Source organism: Mirounga leonina, unplaced genomic scaffold (assembly GCF_011800145.1).
Source record: "Mirounga leonina isolate KUSES-001 unplaced genomic scaffold, KU_Mleo_1.0 Mir_201, whole genome shotgun sequence".
Lineage (NCBI taxonomy): Eukaryota > Metazoa > Chordata > Mammalia > Carnivora > Phocidae > Mirounga > Mirounga leonina.
The window spans coordinates 30,378,078-30,398,814 of record NW_023270504.1 but is presented as its reverse complement, the minus strand read 5'-3'; the positions used below and the strand labels follow the sequence as shown (position 1 = coordinate 30,398,814).

At 38.1% G+C, this 20,737-nt stretch overlaps 1 protein-coding gene across 1 annotated transcript in view; it reads right to left on the bottom strand.

The window, feature by feature from the left end:
- The window catches only part of ADIPOR2 (adiponectin receptor 2), a 96,342-nt gene that overhangs the window by 38,913 nt on the left and 36,692 nt on the right, over positions 1 to 20,737 (bottom strand). The window contains exon 2 of the mRNA XM_035028531.1: positions 2,428 to 2,681. Coding sequence (XP_034884422.1) covers positions 2,428 to 2,598 — 171 coding nt within the window. The 5' untranslated portion in view covers positions 2,599 to 2,681. The remainder of the gene's footprint in view (positions 1 to 2,427; positions 2,682 to 20,737) is intronic.

The following is a 20,737-nucleotide window of genomic DNA, read 5'->3' as shown; positions in this document are numbered from 1 at the left end:
AGGAGTTAATATCCAAATTATAAAAGGAACTCCTAAAACTCAACAGAAAAAAAAACCAAAACTCAACTGGTTTATAAATGGATTAAAAAATGGGCAAAAGATGTGAAGAGACATTTCTCCAAGTATACAAGTAGAGGAAAAGAATGCTCAACATCACTAATCATCCAAAAAATGCAAAGCAAAACTACAGTGAGGTACCACATCACATCTGTTAGGATAGCCATTATCAAAAAAGAAAATAGTAAGTGTTGGCGAGGATATGAAGAAATGAGAACCCTTGTGCACTACTGATGGGAACATGATGCAGCTCGTATGGAAAACAGTATGGAGGCTCCTCAAAAAAACTAAAAATAGAACTGTCATATGATCCAGTAATCCTACTTCTGGGTATATACAAAAAAGAACTGAAAACAGTACTGATAGCATTATTCACAATGGCTAAGAGGTACAAACAACCTAAATGTTCATCAGTGGATGAATGGATAAAATAATGCAGTATATACCCATAATGGAATAGTATTTAGCCTTAAAAAAGAAGTCTTGATATACGCTACAACATGTACAAACCTTGAGAATATTATGCTAAGTGAAATAAGCCAGTAATAGGAGAGATACTGCATGATTCCACCTACATGAGATATCTAAAGCAGTCAGACTCATAAAAGCAGAAAGCACAATGTCAACTGCCAAGGGCTAGCGGGGCAGAGAAAATGGGAGGTTTTCAGTCACGCAAGCTGTAAAAGTTCTAGAGATCTAATGGACATATAGTTAGCAATAATTCATGTTGTGTTTATGGTAATAAAAAGGAAAATTAAAAAAACACCTCCAGTCACTCATCCAAGTAAAATAACAACTGTTTAGGCCTTAGCAGCAAATGAGAGAAACAGCTTGCTGAGCTTAGATAGGAAAGTCTTAGCTACTAGTACACATTACCATAAAATGGCAGCAAGAAAGCAAGGTCTTAACTGTAGACGGAAGTTCTTACCCCAGATATCTGTTAAACTTCTCTCTAAACAGTAATAATGCTGGTTTAAAGACCAAATAATATTATACTTACTATAGGCAAATAGGTGCTTTTTTAATCCTACTGACCTGTCCTCTGTATGTGTGGGCACATACACGCATGCATGCAAATCTTTCACTATAGCACAATCTAGCCAAGAAGATAAAGTTGGCTTAAGAATAGAAGAACTACCTTAAATTTCCTATATTGTGCCTATATTGCTACAGTGCTCTGATGAAATTCTTGTAATAGACCTGAAAGGACAAGAAAACCCTCTGGAGTTTAAACCAACACCATTATTACCCACACAATAAACATATCTCTTAGGATGGTAAAGATACAGTTTGGAGTAGAGGCTTTCAAAATGTTTTAACTACAACCTACATTAAGAAATGTATATGAATAATATTCATATCTATGTACATATTTATAAAACTATACAATTTCAACAAATAATATAATTTAAAGGTATATTACTACATACATGCACCTCACTGTTCTCTTACTATTTAATTTTTTAAACACTACTTGTAGTACCAAAATCAATTTCACAAACCACTAATGGAAACAACCTACAGTTTGAGAAACATTGTACTAGAGCCACAACAGTGAACACAGGCTACGGAATTCCAAGGATACAAAGCACATAACAAAATGTACAAAACAATGACTTTCTGATGCTGTTCATAGATACTTATACCTTTGCTCTCTAGGCATAGTTGCTTAAATAACTTAAAAGCTGCTCTTTTCTCTGGGAAGTAAAAGGAAAGATTAAAATCTGCCTTCTGTTCCCAGAATTCTAGTGACTCCCAAGGTAGACACTGGAGATAAACCATATTTGGAGTAGTTCTAGCACAGAGTTAGAATTTCTCCAAAAATATAAATGATAATATTTCATAACTAAAACATGGTTGAATTATAAAGATTAAATAGTAACTACAAAAATCCACTTCCTTTCTCGGGCGCCTGGGTGGCTCAGTTGGTTAAGTGACTGCCTTCGGCTCAGGTCATAATCCCGGGGTCCTGGGATCGAGTCCCACATCGGGCTCCCCCTGCTCTGCGGGGAGCCTGCTTCTCCCTCTCCCTCTGCCTGCCACTCCCCCTGCTTGTGCTCTCTGTCAAATAAATAAATAAAGTCTTAAAAAAAATCCATTTCCTTTCTTAAACAAGATAAAGCAGATTAAGTATGATTTTAGGGTCAGCAGAAAAGGATTAACTATAAAATCAAATAATATCTAGCTAATTTAAAAATGAGACTTTTATTTATCCTGAACAAAAACTTACAAATGTGCTCAATATTCCTTTTCAAAACCCCAATCTCTCTCCAGCAACATCCCCATACTTTTTTTTTTTCCTAAATATCTTCCCTCCAGCCACATTCCCATAAACATTGTTTTACTTACCATCCTTCCCCTTTAACTTACTTTTTTATGATGGGAAGAAAGAACAGATGCCTCTAAAACAGGTTCCAAATTTCCTTGGTGGCTGTCATTATCACCTCTCCTTGTACCATCCAGCTGGTGCCCTTTTCTGAGCCTTATATCTGGCTCTGGAGTCCTGCTGCACCCCAATCGGTTTTCTGCTGTCTGGTTCATGGGATACCCAAGCCTTTCTTACAAAGAGGTCTTCCTTTCTGTCCCTTCTGGGGAGGATGGACTTTCTGGATAGTGAGTTGACCCTAAGGAGAGGAAAGTTGTGAATTAACATATTTTAAATAAACATATTAAATGAGCGCTGGGGGAAGACAAAGGTTATATTATTATACACTCAAACAATAGAATACCCAGCAATCATTAAAAATAATAAAACAGGGAGCCTGGATGGCTCAGTGGGTTGAGTGGCTGCCTTCAGCTCAAGTCATGATCTCAGAGTCCTGGGACTCCCTGCTCAGTGGGGAGCCTGCTACTCCCTCTCCCTTTGTCCATTCCCCGGTTCATGTGTGCGCCCATGCGCACACGCGCTCTCTCTCAAATAAATAAATAAAATCCTTTAAAAAAAAAGAGGGGCGCCTGGGCAGCTCAGTCGTTAAGCATCTGCCTTTGGCTCAGGTAATGATCGCAGGGTCCTGGAATCAAGCCCCACATCGGGCTCCCTGCTCAGTGGGAAGCCTGCTGACACTCCCCTGCTTGTGTTCCCTCTCTCGCTGTGTCTCTCTGTCAAATAAATAAATAAAATCTTTTTTTTTTTTATTTGAGAGAGAGAATGAGAGAGAGAGAGAGAGCATGAGAGGGGGGAGGGTCAGAGGGAGAAGCAGACTCCCTGCCGAGCAGGGAGCCCGATGCGGGACTCAATCCTGGGACTCCAGGATCATGACCTGAGCCGAAGGCAGTCGCTCAACCAACTGAGCCACCCAGGCGCCCTAAATAAAATCTTTTTTAAAAAAAGAATAAAACAATGTATAAAATATCTATATTTGCTAACAGGAAAGATGGTCAGAATCAATTTTTTTAAAAAAATCAGGATACAAGACAACATGTATAATGTTCCCAGAAGTTATAAAAGTATAATTGTATATGCACAGAATAATTACTAGAAAATATTAAAAACTGTGCTCTTGGTACATAAGTACACAGGGAAGAATCTAAGGTCTCAAGTGAGAAAACTTTTCATTTTGTTCTGCCTGTATTTTTTTTTTTTTAAGATTTTATTTATTTATTTGAGAGAGAGATAATGAGAGAGAGCACATGAGAGGGGGGAGGGTCAGAGGGAGAAGCAGACTCCCTGCCGAGCAGGGAGCCCGATGCGGGACTCGATCCAGGGACTCCAGGATCATGACCTGAGGCGAAGGCAGTCGCTTAACCAACTGAGCCACCCAGGCGCCCCCTGCCTGTATTTTTTTTTTTTTACAATATATCATTTTACAGTATGCAATTCTTACTTACTTACTTCAAATATACCATTTTACAATACATCACTTTTTCATTAAAACCAGACCAAACTGCAGAAAGAATATGTGGATTTTATGTATAATAGCTGGATCTTACATATCCAGTCTCATTTAAACATCACAATGACCTCAAAGGGTGTATTTGTGTATCTACTTTTCAGGTGAGGAAACCAAAATTCACCATATTTTGTATGAAATAAATAGGACAAAGTCTCTGACTTTCATAGCACATATCATTGGTAATGTTTTGCATTTAAGTTCCTTAAACGTCTGACATTTCAATATTTGAGTTGTTGTGAATTCTAACTAGACTAACCTGGAAGGCAAGAAGCTCAGGACTGGAGCATACTTCTTTTACATCCCTTGAGTTCCTAGAAAGTGCTATGCACATAAATATTTAATGAATATTTGACAGATAACATTTAAATGTTCTTGAGTGGTAAAAACTTTCAGAAATCATCACTATCTCTCTAAATTAGGCTGTAGTAAGTCCTTGGAGTTCAATTATTTCACGTCCTTGGCCCTGTACCTCTTAAACTCACAGTACAAAAGCTTAATTTAGACATGTAGTTACATTTACTAATAAGGTCATTATCACAGCCAATCCAACTAGAAACATAAACAGAAGAAGCCAGGGTATGTGTTATGCTCATGAAATCCCATGAGATTCAAAGTTCTTCCTGGAGGAAAGGAGGAGTAGGGCAAAGTGGGAGGGCCTGGATAGCATAAAAAGAAGGTAAAATGCCTATTTGGTTTTCACATATAAATGGGTACGAAGACTAAGAATCTGCCCTAGAATTCGAATTAAGACTAAAAATCAGCCAACTATTTCATACAATCATGTGAGTTTGCTGCAGGATTTCTCTAAGGGCTTTCAAAGTTTCTGGAGCAAGAACAAACACAAATCTTTAAGGATCACCAAACCTTAGCATGTGCCTATCACTTAAGGGCCTCAGCAAGCATATTAATAATACTGAGATTATAAACTATGCTATTAATGCCCAATTCTAAAAGAGAAAGCAATGCTAATAACTTACACTTATTTATGTGCAGCTCAGAAAACTATTTCACACCCACTACTTCATTTTGTTTCAGGGAAAAGGAAGCTAACATTTATTGTGGATCAACGATTCCACAAAGTTAAATTCTGTACCAGATAATTTACATGTGGTATCTCACATAATCCTAACATATAGCCACCCCCCTGAGGTGTTTTATCCCCCATTTTATAGATGTGGAAACTGAAACTTGGGAGATTAATTTATTCAAGACCATGAGTCAATACAAATAAAGAGGAGCAGCTGGGATTTACATCCAGGTCTTTCTGGCCCTCATGACGTTCATGTTCTTTCTACCACCCAAAAGATTAAGACTGGGGAAAAAAAGATAAAAATTTGAACCCTAAAGGCACTTGGCTTACGTGGCAAATAAACTACAGAATCAGAATCTTTATTCTCAAATTGTAGCAAGTAAAATAAAGCTTTCTGCAAAGCAGCCTTGAAATATGACCACACCAAACTTCTCATATATGGAGGAGTGTTGCTCATTTATGAGAATGTTAATGGAATATTCTATTAGTTAGAATTGTTTTGTAATCTGCAACTCAGAAAAAGAAAGCAGGGGCGCTGAGTGGCTCAGTCGTTAAGCGTCTGCCTTCGGCCCAGGTCATGATCCCAGGCTCCTGGGATCGAGCCCTGCATCAGGCTCCCGGGATCGAGCCCTGCATCAGGCTCCCTGATCGGCGGGAAGCCTGCTTCTCCCTCTCCCACTCCCCCAGCTTGTGTTCCCTCTCTCGCTGTGTCTCTCTCTGTCAAATAAATAAATAAAATCTTGAAAAAAAAAAAAAAAAAAGAAAGCAAATAACAAGAAATAAGTTTTCCCAAAGAATTTGTAAAGGAGTCATTTTAAAATAAAAAGAAGAAAATCAATTTCCAAGAAAGGCCTGAGAGATCAATATACATTCCTATCAACAATGTTTTCTAAATTTACAAGTAAAATAAAAGAATGAACAAAATAAGGCACTGTAAAATCTTCAATCAAAAAAATTTAATTCTATTCACTAATTTATATATACAAAGCAAGAAGGCCTACCACATTATTTTAGTTTCAACAATAAAATTATTGAAGGAAAAAGCATTTATGTCATCCCTCCGGTTCCTAAAGATTTAATAAAATATCCCAATCCTAAAACACTCAACAACTGTAATGTACTATATATTTTAGTTTATTTGCATTCTACCTAATGATAAAATTAATTGCTCCTGGATGCAATGCTTTGAAATAAAAAGCATTGATACTAAAAGTCTAAGGAAAAATTACAATTAAGGTAAAGGTATCCTTAATCACCATTATTTAGCTCTGTCTTGGAGGTGTTAGACAATTAAAATAAGAGGTAAAAATGAGGGTTGAAAAACTATAACTACTTACAGATTATATGATACTCTAGCTAAAAACCCAACAGAATCAACTGGGAAAAATTATAATAAAAAATTACCAAATGATTGGGTATAAAATTGACATATGGATATTAACAGCCTGCATCCTAAAAGCCCATAATATTTGGTTACTATGGAATAAACTAATATATAACAATAGGGAAAAAAAGGATAAAATGCTTCAAAGCAAACCTTAAAATGCTAATGAAGAGCTACAAAAACTGGGACTAATAAATGAGTTCAGCAATGTTGACAAAATATCGACACTCAAATATCACTTTTTTATATACTAAAAATAAACATATAGAAACTGAAACTTAGAAAAATACTATTTAAAATTACTCCCAAGAAAATTAAATACTTAAGTATACACTTAACAAAGTATGCACAGGATCTGTTTGCCAAAAATTACAAAATGCTGATGAACAAAAACAGCAACATACCATATTCATGTACTGGAAGACTCAATAAAGATGTCAATTCTCCCCAAATTTTCTATAGGTTTAAATGCAACTCCTATCAAGATCTTAGCATAGAAACAAAATAATGGCAAGCTAACTCTAAAATTTACATGGAAGGCACAAGGCCTACCAAAAATAATCTACCAAAAATCCCTCTATCTAATATGAAGGTCTATTATACAGCTACAGCAGTCAAGACAGTGTGGTAATGGCAGAGGAAAAGACACACAGATTGATGGAACAAAACAGAGATCCAAAATGTAGACACACAAATATGCCCAACTCTTATTTTAAAGATATGCAAAAGCAATTTATTTTTTTATAATTATTGTATTTATTTATTTGTCAGAGAGAGAGCACATGAGCACACACAAGCAGGGGGAGGGCAGGCAAAGGGAGAAGCAGGCTCCACACTGAGCAAGGAGCTCAATGCAGGACTCAATCTCAGGGCCCCGAAGGCAGATGCTTAACTGACTAAGCAACCCAGGCATCCCTGGCAAAAGCAATTTAATGGTGAATCACAAAGGTGATAGCCACCCCCCGCAAAAAAAGAGGACTTCAACCTAAACCTTACATGTTACACAAAAGTTAACTCAAAATGGATAATGGACTTAAATGTAAAATGCAGAAGTATAAAACTTGTATAAAAAACACAGCAGAAATCCTTCATAATCTAGAGCTATGCACAGAGTATTGAGACTTGACACCAAAAGATCCATAATAGGAAAAAAAATGAAAAATTGGACTTCATCAAAATTAACTTTTCTGTGAAGCACTCTACTAAGAAGTTAAAAAGACAAGTTGTAGACTGAGAGAAAATATTTGTAAATCACATATCCAACAACTATTATCTAAACTATGTAAAGAACTCAAAAATTCAACAGTACAAAAAAAACACTCCAACTAGAAAATGGACAAATGACAGGAACAGGTGTTTCCCCAAAGAGGATGTACAAATGGCAAATAATCACAAGAAAAGATGTTCAATGTCATTAGCCATCAGGGAAATGCAAATTAAAACTAAAATGAGCTATCATCACAAACCTAATCAGAATGGTTAAAATAAAAAAACAGTAAGAACAGGAGAATGACTTCTGGCATAACAGTGTGAGGAGCTCTGTTGACCTGCTCCCCAATGAAAATGATAAAAACCAAAACAAAACATTAAAAGCCTCTGGAAACAGTCCTAAAGGTAAACAGCAAATAAAGAAACATTCAAGATTACCTATGAAAATTCAGTAAGGGGCGCCTGGGTGGCTCAGTTGGTTAAGCGACTGCCTTCGGCTCAGGTCATGATCCTGGAGTCCCCCAATCGAGTCCTGCATCGGGCTCCCTGCTCGGCAGGGAGTCTGCTTCTCCCTCTGACCCTCCCCCCTCTCATGCTCTCTCTCTCTCATTCTCGCTCTCAAATAAATAAATAAAATCTTAAAAAAAAAAAAAAAAAGAAAAGAAAAAAGAAAATTCAGTAAGAAAAGCAAGAAGTCTACAGTATCTGCACCAAGATGTCTCTCTTCCTCCCAGGCCCAATTCAGAGGAGCAGAGAATCTACTCCAGACTTCTGCAGTCAAAAACACAGGACCCCTTGGCCTCCAGCACCCAGATGCAATCAGGAGGCACAGGAGGACACCAGTATTTCTCATTCTGCCTTGGGTAACTATTGCCAAGGCTAATCCCAGATAAACAGTTTACAAGTAGGGGCTCTCTTCCTTCCTACCAGCCAGCTCTACTTGTGGAATTGAGGCAACTGCTACTTGACCATGTTATACTGAGAATACCAGGGCACTGATCATTCTTGACCCAGCTCATGTGGAGGCCCTACACCAGGAGAAGCAAGCTGAGTGGACCCAAGACCAATGCTCACTGGCCCACCAAGCACTCATCTCTTAGAGTGTGGCTATTACTCAGAGAGAAACTTATCATTGTCCCCATCCCCATATCTCTAGAGCCTGGTTCAGAGATTTTGCCTGGGGGGAAGAAGCAGGAAGGGGGTAGGCAGGGAGGTCTAATCTCTTCCCAAAAGGCTTAACTTTATTTACAATACAGGGTGAAGAAGTCTAAAGGCATTCTAAGGAACAGCGGAAGTACTGACAGCAGATTCAAGATAGAGACTAAACTAGGGGTACCTGGATGGCTCAGTCAGTTAAGCATCGACTTTTTTTTTAAAGATTTTATTTCTTTGTCGGAGGGCGGGCGCACAAGCAGGGGGAGCGGCAGGCAGTGGGAGAAGCAGGCTCCCTGCTGAGCAAGGAGCCCAATGTGGGACTCGATCTCAGGACCCTGGGATCATGACCTGAGCTGAAGGCAGATTCTTAACTGCCTGAGCGCCACCCAGGCGTCCTAAGCATCGGACTCTTGATTTCGGCTCAGGTAATGATCTCAGGGTTGTGAGATTGAGGCCCACCCACCTCAGACTCTGTACTGGGCATGGAGCCTGCTTAAGATTCTCTCTCTCCTCTCCCTCTGCCCATCCCTGCCTCCAAAAATTAAAAAAAAATTTTTTTAAAGATACAGGCTAAACTCTAGGCAGGTTAGTTTGCAAAAGAGTACCAGAGAAAAAGAGAACTGATAGGAGTTCTCCTAGTGTCTAACAAAAGTTAAACACTAAACTCAGAAACCATTCCTTCTCCTAGTGTCTAACAAAAATTAAACACTAAACTCAGAAACCATTCCTTCAAAGGAACTAGAATTTGATGGGATTAGTCTGCAGAACGATTATAGTCCAAGGCACTCTTAAAATCATGAGGGCAATCAGCTGGCAATTAATGAAGTTTTTAACAGCTGAGTGTGGTCTCAGAGAAACATAAAAAGAGAGCCCAATCTAAACCATTATCACCCTGGATAACTGTGAGCATATCCAAAATTACACCTCCCTGAGAAACAGTATCAGAAGCTGAACACTAATGGGGGAAAAGACTCAACTAAAACAATCCAATCAGTCACTATGCAAGTTAACAAGCAAACAACAAACACTGGAAGAGGCAGGCCAGTACCTGTACTTAGAGCTGCTACATTATCTAAAAGGTCAAGTATCCAATAAAAAGTTAGGAGGCATGCAAAGAAGCAGGAAAGTATATCCATACACTGGGAAGAAAGAAAAAAGAAAAAAAAAAAAGGGTAACAAAGGTGGTCAAAAGATGCAGACTTCCACTTGTAAAATAAGTCCTGGGGATATAATGTACAGATGGTGACTAGAGTTAATAAAACTGTATCGTATCTTTGAAAGTTGCTAAAAGGGTAAATCATCAAAGTCTTCAACACAAGGAAAAGGGAAAAGAATAAATCTTCAAAGTTCTCATCACAAGGAAAAAGTTTTCATCACTACGTGGGGGGAAAAAACAGGCAAGAGAAAATATCTGTGAGAGAGACTAGACGTCAGATTTATCAAATAAATACTATAATGTAGCCATTATAAACATGTTCACACAACTAAAGGAAACTATGGCTCACGGTAACAATGTCACATCAGGGAGCTCAGATGGAGGAGCATGTGACTCTTGATCTCACCGATCGTGAGTTTGAGCCCGACACTGGGTATAGAGATTACTTAAACAAGTAAATAAAAACTTAACAACAATGTCACATCAGATAGAAAATATCAATAGAGACAAATTAGAAAAAAGAATCCAACAGAAATTATGGCATTAAAAAGTACAATAACAAACTTAAAAGCCATTAGATGGGCTCAACAGAATTGCAGAAGCAAAAATAAGCACACTTGGACAAAGATAAGACCTTATGCAAACCAAAAGACAGAAAGAAAAAAAAGTAGTAAAATGAAGAGACCCTCAAAGGTAATCCAGAAACCATGAAAACTTTAAGGACAGGACAGGAGGTGAGAAACCTCCAAATGCCTGTGTTCGGCTTACAGGTCAACCACTGGTCATGTCCTCTTAATTACCATCTCCTAAAAATTGTAAAGCAAGAATCCTACATCAAGCAAAACTACCCTTCAAAAGTGAGGGAGAAATCAAGACATTTACAGATAAAAGCTGAAGTGGTTTGTGACCACTAGACCTGCCCTGCAAGAAATGCTCAAGGAAATTCTACAAGGTGAAATGAAAAGGAACTAGACAATACCCTGAAACCAAACAGAGAAATAAAGAATTATAAATAAATAATTATAAAAGCTAACAATGGTTTATAACTGTATTCATTTTCTATGTGATATAAGAGACTAATCCATTTTTTTTTCTTAAGATTGATTTATTTTAGAGAGAGAGAGAGAGCGTGTGCGTGCTCACAAGCGGGAGGGACAAAGGGAGAGGAAGAGAAGCCCCAAGAAGACTCCCCACTGAGCATGGAGCCCAATGCGGGGCTCAATCCCAGGACACCAAGGATCATGACCTGAGCCAAAATCAAAAGCCAGATGCCCAACCAACTGAGCCACCCAGGTGTCCCAAGAAACTAAGACATTTAAAGGAAAAAACTATTAGTGTAACAGCTAGTACTACTGTAACTTTGTAACTCCAATCTTGTTTTCTACGTAACTTATGAGACTGATATATTTAAAAGAACTACTACTTATGTTTGGGAGCAAACAACATATAAAGATGTAATTTTGTGACAACAATAAAAATAAGTGGGAACAGAGCTGTAAAAGAGCAGATTCTGCGCATTCTTTTTTTTTTTTTTAAGATTTTATTTATTTATTCATGAGAGACAGAGCGAAACAGAGGGAGAAGCAGGCTCCCAAGGAGCGGGAAGCCCGATGCGGGACTCGATCCCAGGACCCTGGGATCATGACCTGAGCCGAAGGCAGATGCTTAACCATCTGAGCCACCCAGGCGCCCTCTGCGCATTCTTGAAGTTACTGTAACTTTAAAATGTTAAAGGTAACCCCATGAAAACCACCCCCCCACACACAAAATAGCTATAGAATATACAAAAAAGGACATTAAGGAATTTAAACAATGCCCTACAAAACACTGCATGTTTTTTTGTTGTTGTTAATCAACAAACATAGGAATGCAGGAAGGGACAAAAAAGCTATTGGGCATATAGAAAATAGTACAAACAGGCTGAAAGTGAAAGGATGGGAAAAGATATTCCACGCAAATAGTAACCAAGAGTGCAGGAATGTCTGTACTGATATTAGACAGAACAGACTTTACATCAAAAAGATTTTAAGAGATAAAGAAGGATACGGGGCGCCTGGGTGGCTCAGATGGTTAAGCGTCTGCCTTCGGCTCAGGTCATGATCCCAGGGTCCTGGGATCGAGTCCCACATCGGGCTCCCTGTTCCTTGGGAGCCTGCTTCTCCCTCTGCCTCTCTCTCTCTCTCTCTGTCTCTCATGAATAAATAAATAAAATCTTTAAAAAAAAAAAAAAAGAAGGATGGGGCGCCTGGGTGACTCGGTTGAGTGTCTGCCTTCAGCTCAGGTTGTGATCCCACGGTCCTGGGATCCAGTCCCGCATCAGGCTCCTTGCTTTGCGGGGAGCTTGCTTCTCCCTCTGCCTCTCTCTGTCTCTCATGAATAAATAAATAAAATCTTAAAAAAAAAAAAGATAAAGAAGAACATTATATACTAACAAAAGTTTCAAAAAAGAAGATACAACAATCAGAAACATTTAGGCACCTAATAATAGACCATCAAAATATATGAAGCAAAAACTGATGGAATTAAAGGGAAAAATAGTTCTACAATAATAGGGAAGGCTTCAATACCCAGCTCACAATAATGGAGAGAACCACCAGACAGAAGTAAGGAAACAGGGGCGCCTGGGTGGCCCAGTCATTAAGCGTCTTCCTTCAGCCCTGGTCATGATCCCGGGGTCCTGGGATACAACCCTGCATCAGGCTCCCTGCTCAGCGGGAAGCATGCTTCTCTCTCTCCCACTCCCCCTGCTTGTACTTCCTTTCTCACTGTCTCTTTCTCTGTCAAATAAATAAAATCTTAAAAAAAACAAAAACAAAAAGAAGGAAACAGAGGACTTAACACAATAAACCAACTATATTTTTTTGTTAAGATTTTATTTATTTATTTGACAAAGAGAGAGAGACAGCGAGAGAGGGAACACAGCAGGGGGAATGGGAGAGGGAGAAGCAGGCTTCCCGCTGAACAAGGAGCCCGATGCGGGGCTCGATCCCAGGACCCCGGGATCATGACCTGAGCCGAAGGCAGACGCTTAACAACTGAGCCATCCAGGTGCCCCTTAAACCAACTATATCTAACAGACATATAGAGAACCACTTTACTCAACAACACACATATTCTCAGGCACATGTGGGACAGACCACACGTTAGGCCACAAATTAAATACATTAAAAATCTCACAACAGAATAAACTTACAAATCAGTAAACTTAAAAGAAAACTGGAAAATTGACAATTTAACACAAATTAAACAACATACTTTTAAGCAACTGATGGATCAAAGATGAAATCACAGAAGAATGAAAATGACAACATATCAAAACTTACAAGACAACACAAATGGTGCTGGGGGGGAGGGGAATTTATAGCTATAAATGTTTACGTTAAAAAAGCAAGACCAGATCTCAAATCAACAACCTAACTTTACAACTTAAAGAACTAGAAAAAAAGAACTAACTCTAAAGCTAGAAGGAGGGAAGTAACGAAGATTAGAGCAGGGACAAAGGGAACAGAGGGAAGAAAAATCAATGAAACCAAAAAATGGTTCTCCAAAAGATCAACAAAATTGACATAAACCTTTCGCTAGATGTACTAAGAAAAAGAGAAGATTCAAATTACTAACATTAGAAATGAACCTGGGAATATTACTACCAATCCTACAGAAATTAAAAGGATTATAAGAGAACACTATGAACAACTGTGTATCAAAAAATGAGAAAACCTAGATGAAATGAACTTCTAAAAACAAAACCTACCAAGCCTAAAATTATGAAAAAATAGAAAATCTGACCTTATAGTCCTGTAACTGGTAAGGAAACTTAATCAGTAATAAAAAAAATTTTCCAACAAAGAAAAGCACCAGACCTAATGGCTTTACTCTTGAATTCTACCATTTAAAGAACTAATACCAATTCTCAAACTTTTCCAAAAACAAAAAACAAAAAACAAAAAACTGAACAGTTCCTAACTCATTCTATGAGGCCAGCATAACCCTGATTACAAAGCCAGACAAAAACACTACAAGAAAACTACAGACCAATCTCCCTTGTGAACACTGATGAAAAATCCACAAGAAAATACTACCAAAAATTCAGCGGCATATTAAGATTATACACCATACAATCTGATTTATTCCTGGAATGCAAGAATAGTTCAACACAGAAAAATCGATCAATGTAATATATCACATCAACAAAATGAAGGGAAAAAACATGCACATCACAAATGATGCAGAAAAAGCATCTGACAAAATTCAATACCCTCTCATGATAAAAACACTCAGTAAAATAAGAATAGAAGGAAACCTTCAGAGAAGTCATATATGAAAAACACAGCAAACATCAAACTCAATAATAAAGACTGAAAACTTCTCCTCTAAGATCAGAATTTTGTACTTCATGTATCTATTCCAAGATAAATTTAATAAATCCAAAGATTAACAAACAATGAAATTAATCCCAAGCACTGAATATAGTGTTTTATTACCAAAATTATTAAGTATAAGCACCTTTTAAAAATTCCCAAGAATTTGGAACATAACAGGAAATTAAGTATTCCTTTCTGTATTTTAATATAGTGTCCTATAACCTCATACATATAGTGGTCTCATCCCTCATACATACACAATGACAGTCTGAAAAAAAATTAAAAGACTGATCATGAAATGACAACCCCAAAAAGTCACATTTTAATGTAATAAAGGAGTTAAATTATTTTATATATATAGTTCTTATATATAGTATAGCCTGTTTATCACATACAGCTCTCTTAAGCCAGACCTTTATACAGACAGAAATCACCAAAAATGATTTTTAGTTTTAACAATTCAAAATAACTCATATCAACAGTATGTGGATATCTGAGTTACATGTCTCATAGAATATGAGCTATTGTTTGCCAATGCCACTTGACAAATTTTGGACTGTCATAAAATCTCCTTCTGGGACACCTGGGTGGCTCAGTTAGTTAGGTGTCTACCTTCGGCTGGGGGTTGGGGCTGGGGTCATCATCAAGTCGGGTCATGATCAAGTCCTGTGTCAGGCTCCCTCCTCGGCAGGTGCCTGCTTCTCCCTCTCCCCGCTCCACCCCCCGCCCCCCCACCCCCCCACCCCCCCACCCCCGCTTTGCTTGCACTTACCTCTCAAATAAATGTTTTTTAAAAAAATAAAATAATATCTCTTTCCACAAGCAATTTTTTTAAATGATTCTCAAAGAGCTGTACTTTGCAAATGCCTCCAGAATTGCTATAATCTCCCTAAATAAGAAAGTAACACTACTAAACCCTTTAATTTCCAGCTCTTCACAAGGAAAACAAAACTTGGTACTCTTGAAATAAAAAAGGTTGCTATTATATTAGCATTACTTTTGTACATTCCATTTTTCAGAACCCTGAATTACTGTGTCCCGGAATGCTTTCTTCTATTAGGTGCCTGTCTTATTATGGACAGAGGACCTGAGCCTCAGAAGTGGAGATCTAACCACAAAAATTAGCAAAAATCAGATCCAGATTTCATAACTCTGACTCCCCACTGAGTTCAAATTCTTGGTAGAGAATGTTTAAATTCCCCAAAAAGACAGTCTTAACCTATTAAAGTTCTTCTTTACCTATCATCATATTAATATATCATACCTACTTTGACCTAAGGGCTGCTCCACTTTAAAAACATTTACCTTGGAATAAAGAGCTCTAGCTCTAAAGAAAATCACTTAATGCCATTCACAGTCCTTCCATCAAACCTGACATTTATTATTTTATAAGAGTCTCCAAGGCTTTTTAGTTCCAGACAGGTTATTTGTCCCAAAGGCACACTTTCTGGCAAACTATGAATTCCCTACATGTTTTCTAATAGTTATAAGCCTGTCAGTTGGACATTGAATTAAACCAAACCATTGTTTATTTGCCTTATGTTTTCCTACTTAATGATTTAAGGCTTTACCTTTCCAAGTTATATTCTCCAACTTGCTGACACAATAATTTGCTAATAATACAGATTTACTTGCCTTAGTGGACAGTATTACACAACATTATTGCTAAAGATATTCCTCCCCTATCCCAAATCCCTATATCCAATCCATTAGCAAATGCTATAGATTTTACCTACAAAATACCTCTCAAATTCTTTCCATTTCTTTTCCTTTTCTCTATCACTTTTTTTTTAAAGATTTTTTTTTATTTATTTATTTGAGAGAGAGAATGAGAGCGAGCGAGCACATGAGAGGGGGGAGGGTCAGAGGGAGAAGCAGACCCCCCCCCCCCCCCCCCCCCCCCCCCCGCCAAGCAGGGAGCCTGATGCGGGACTCGATCCTGGGACTCCAGGATCATGACCTGAGCCGAAGGCAGTCGCTTAACCGACTGAGTCACCCAGGCGCCCTCTCTATCACTTCTTAGGCCAGGTTATCAATATCTCTGACCAAGAATACTTTTGATAATCCCCTAATGGGTCTCCTTGTCTCTATTCTCAAACCTGCAGTCTATACAACGGCCAAAGTGTTCTTTCAAACAGAAAAATCATACCAATTACCCCGCTAAAATACCTCTGGTACATTTTATTCCTTGTGCAAAAGAAAACCAAAACCTTTTCTATAATCTCCACAAGGCCCTTCATGATTTGGTCCCTGTCAACCTCTCCAATTTACTTCATAAAGCTCCCTAACCTGTTCAGTTATTCTTCTGATCCTTGTCTATACCAATCCCGAGAGTCATCAAGACCTGGAAAAAGACCTGGTCCCTAAAGTCACCTTTTCCAAAAACACTTACATGACCATCCTTACCTAACACAGCATTACACCACCCTCCATACCAGTCACTGATAGCACTTCCCACTCTCTGAAATCATATTTTTGCTTGTTTCCTTTTTATTATCTATCTTCCCCCACCAAACCATCAGTTCCAAAAGTGCAAACCTTTCTGTCCTATTCACCACACATATCTCTAACAGTGCCTGTCATGTAGTACACCCTCAAATTTTACCTAATGATTAAATGAAGCTTCTATTAGATATTCCTTGGTATTGGGGCACCTGGGTGGCTCAGTAGGTTAAGCATCTACCTTCAGCTCAGGCCATGATCTCAGGGTCCTGGGATCGAGCCCCACATCGGACTCCCTGCTCAGCAGGTAGTCTGCTTCTCCCTCTTCCTCTGCCCCTCCCACCCTCGTCATGTGCGCACACCCTCTCAAATTAAAAAAAAAAAATTCCCTTCAGTCCACAGACTGAACTCTGTCCCCCAAAATTCATGTTAAAGCCCTAACTCCAAGTACTTTAGAATATGACTATATTTGAAGTTAGGCCTATTAAGGAGGTAATTAAATTCATAATGGTAGGGCCCTTATCAAATATGACTGGTATTCTTATAAAAAGAGGAAGATACCAGAGATGCATATGCACAGAAAAAAGGCCATGTGAGGACACAGCAAGAAGGTAACTGTCTGCAAGCCAAGAAGAGAGATCTCAGGAGAAACCAAAACTGCCAACACCTTGATGTTGGGCCTCTAACCTCCATAATTGTGGGAAAATAAATTTCTGTTGTTTAAGCCACCCAGTCTGGTATTTTATGGAAGCCCTAGCAAACAAATACATCTGCCTTTCGATAGTAGCATGTTTCTTCAGAAATAAATGAAAATTAATTACATCTCAATGTTTATCTCTAGTAGCAGACATCATCATGGCCCTTTAGTCATTTACCATTTGATTTTTAACTTAATAAGCTTTTGGGGAAACCGCTTCAAGAGCATACAATTAACTAGTCAGTGTTGAGGACACTCAGGCAGGATCAACAAACTTTTTCTGTAAAAGTCCTGATAGTAAACATTTTAGACTTTGCAGGGCATAAAAGGTATCTGATACAGCTACTTAACTCTTACACTGTAGTGTAAAATTGACCTTAGACAATACGTAAGTGAATGGGTGTGGCTGTATACCAATGAAGTTTTATTTATGGACACTGAAATCTACACGTCGTATCATTTACATTCATATGTCACAAAACAACTTCTTTAAAACTATTTAAAAATGTAAAAACCACTCTTAGCTCATGAGCCATACAAAAAAAGGCAAAAGCCTGGAGGCTACATTTCACCAACCCTACCCTAAAACAGTAAGCTTACTTTATCAACTCCATTTTATAGATTAGGAAATCTCCAGGTTTCCCAACAGAGCAATGATTAACATAGCATCCCAATGCCTAGACTGCAAGTATGTTCATCTATTTCTGTCTACAAAACTACACAAACAGCAGAACAAAAAGGTGTCACAATTTGGGTTTTTTCTATCCTGAAGAACTCTGTGTTTACTAAACCTAAAAAAATCATTATTCTTCCTTAAGTTATATTTCTTCTCACATCATGAAGGAATTGAAAAAATTATATAAATTAACAGATCAAATGACATGTCCCACTATTAACCTGACAATGGCTAGTAAGTACCAGAAACAAGATACAGAAAAACACACCCTTAGATTCTAGTTTAATAAAGATTTTCTAAAATGGAAAAGGGACTCATAACAAAATTTGTAAAACCACCCAAGGTCACAATTCTGTAACTGTTTCCAGGTGCCTTCTTTCTTTGCATTAAACAATGACCACAACATGGTAACCTTTATTTTTTAACTCTTTTAAAAAAAATTTTTTTTGCCTCTTTTCAAGCTTAGGTAAATGGAAAACACAAAAAGCACTGAGAAGAATCCTCACCAGTAAGAAAATGGCTACTGGGGGGCGCCTGGGTGGCTCAGTTGGTTGAGCGACTGCCTTCGGCTCAGGTCATGATCCTGGAGTCCCTGGATCGAGTCCCGCATCGGGCTCCCTGCTCGGCAGGGAGTCTGCTTCTCCCTCTGACCCTCCCCCCTCTCATGTGTTCTCTCTCATTCTCTCTCTCAAATAAATAAATAAAATCTTTAAAAAAAAAAAAAAAAGAAAATGGCTACGGGGATATCAGAAAAGGGTAGCTTAAATTATCTTCTTTTTAAAAAGTTAAAGAGTATTTCTTCAAAAGAAAATTTTCAACCTAGAGGTAAGATTGGCAACCAAGTCAGACCTGAAACTTATGCCTCAAAATTCCTTTCTTTTTAAAAGGGACACCTGGGTGGCTCAGTAGGTTAAGTGTCCAACTCTTGATTTCAGCTCAGGTCATGGTCTCACAGTGTGGGATCAAGCCCCTCATCAGGTTCCACACTCAGTGTGGAGTCTGCTTGGAATTCTCCCTGTCTCCCTCTGCCTTGCTCAATTAATTAATTAATTTTTTAAAAAAGAGGTAAGTAAATTATGGTAAAGCAGAATAATGCCCCACACCACCAAAGATGTCTACATCTTAACCCCTGGAACCTGTGAATATGTTATGAAACATGTCCAAAAGAGAATTAAGGTTGTACATGGAATTAAGTCCTCAATGTTTAAGAGTATAAAGAAGCCCTGAGACCAAAAAAGTTTGCTAACCCCTGAGCTAAAAGCCTACAGCAGACAAGAAATTAACTAAGATAGTAGAGTGTGATTTTGGTTAAGTTTTCATCTAGTCTTTCACCATGTCAAGATAAATCTATATTTTTGTATTTGTAATTTTTAAAACCATTTAGTTTAGCTCAAATTAAAACAAGGTAATGTCTCATCCCTACTTCAAATCTTTAAATGAATGCTCACAGCTTATAGAATAAAGTAAAAACTTCTCAGTACAACACAAAAGGCATCCAATCTTCTTCTCCTTACCAGAAAGCCACTTCAGGTATACTAAATTCTAGATACTCAATGTACTCGGCTACCTCTTCTCTCCAGGTGTCCTCCATATTACACTCAGTCTAGAACCACCTCCACTTTCATTTTGCTAACTTTCTCATTTTTCAGAACTCCAGTCAGGTATTCCCCTCTCCTCCAGGAAGCATCCTAAGGTAGGGTAATAACCTCTGTGTGTTCCCACTAGAGTACAAGCAAAAGTATAAAAACAGAGAGCAGTACTTTAATCATCTTTTAAATTCACAGGCAAGTACACTTCTTGGTACACAGTAAATTTTCAAATGTCTTCTGAAGGACTTCATGTTCTCTAACTTAAGATTTTCCTTTCAACTCTGGGGCGCCTGGGTGACTCAGTGAGTTAAGCATCTGCCTTTGGCTCAGGTCATGATCTCAGGGTCCAGGAATCAAGCCCTGTGTTGGGCTCCCTGCTCATCAGGGAGTCAGCTTCTCCCTCTGCCCCTCCCCCAACTTGTACTCTCTCTCTCTCTCAAATAAAATCGTAAAAATTTTTTCCTTTCAACTCTATTACTGCCCCCCCAAAAGCCTATATGTAAGTCATCCACCCAAAAGAATTTTTATGGCAGTATAAAATTAAAAAAGAAATCTTGCGTTGAAGAGAATATCTCACTCAAGAACTGTTACTCTTTAAGGTGACCAGCCCCCAAATATACTCAACAAAGATGGACTTTTTGTTGTTATCAATGCAACTATTAATTTCCATTTTTAAGAAAAGTATTCCTTTGCTCTTCAAAAGAATATGAATATAAAAATTTAGTCCCTGATCAAAATAGAGAAAAATATCCACGAAAATGGCTGCATCATTCAACACAGAAGAAAATCTATTTAACTGTACCCACTCCATTAATAAACATGCTTATGAAGCTGCCAGATAGTTTTGAGTAGCAGAGCTTATCCATCCCCAAAAGATCATCACTTGGGGAGATAGCAGAGACCAGTGTAACTACCAATCTGAGATAAAATGATTTGTGCAGGCTGGAGAATTCACTTATTTAGTCGGTATTTTATTCTTTTAGGCTCTGGAATTCTCCCACTCTTTTTTTTTTTTTTAAGATTTTATTTATTTATTTGAGAGAGAGAATGAGAGACAGAGAGCACGAGAGGGAAGAGGGTCAGAGGGA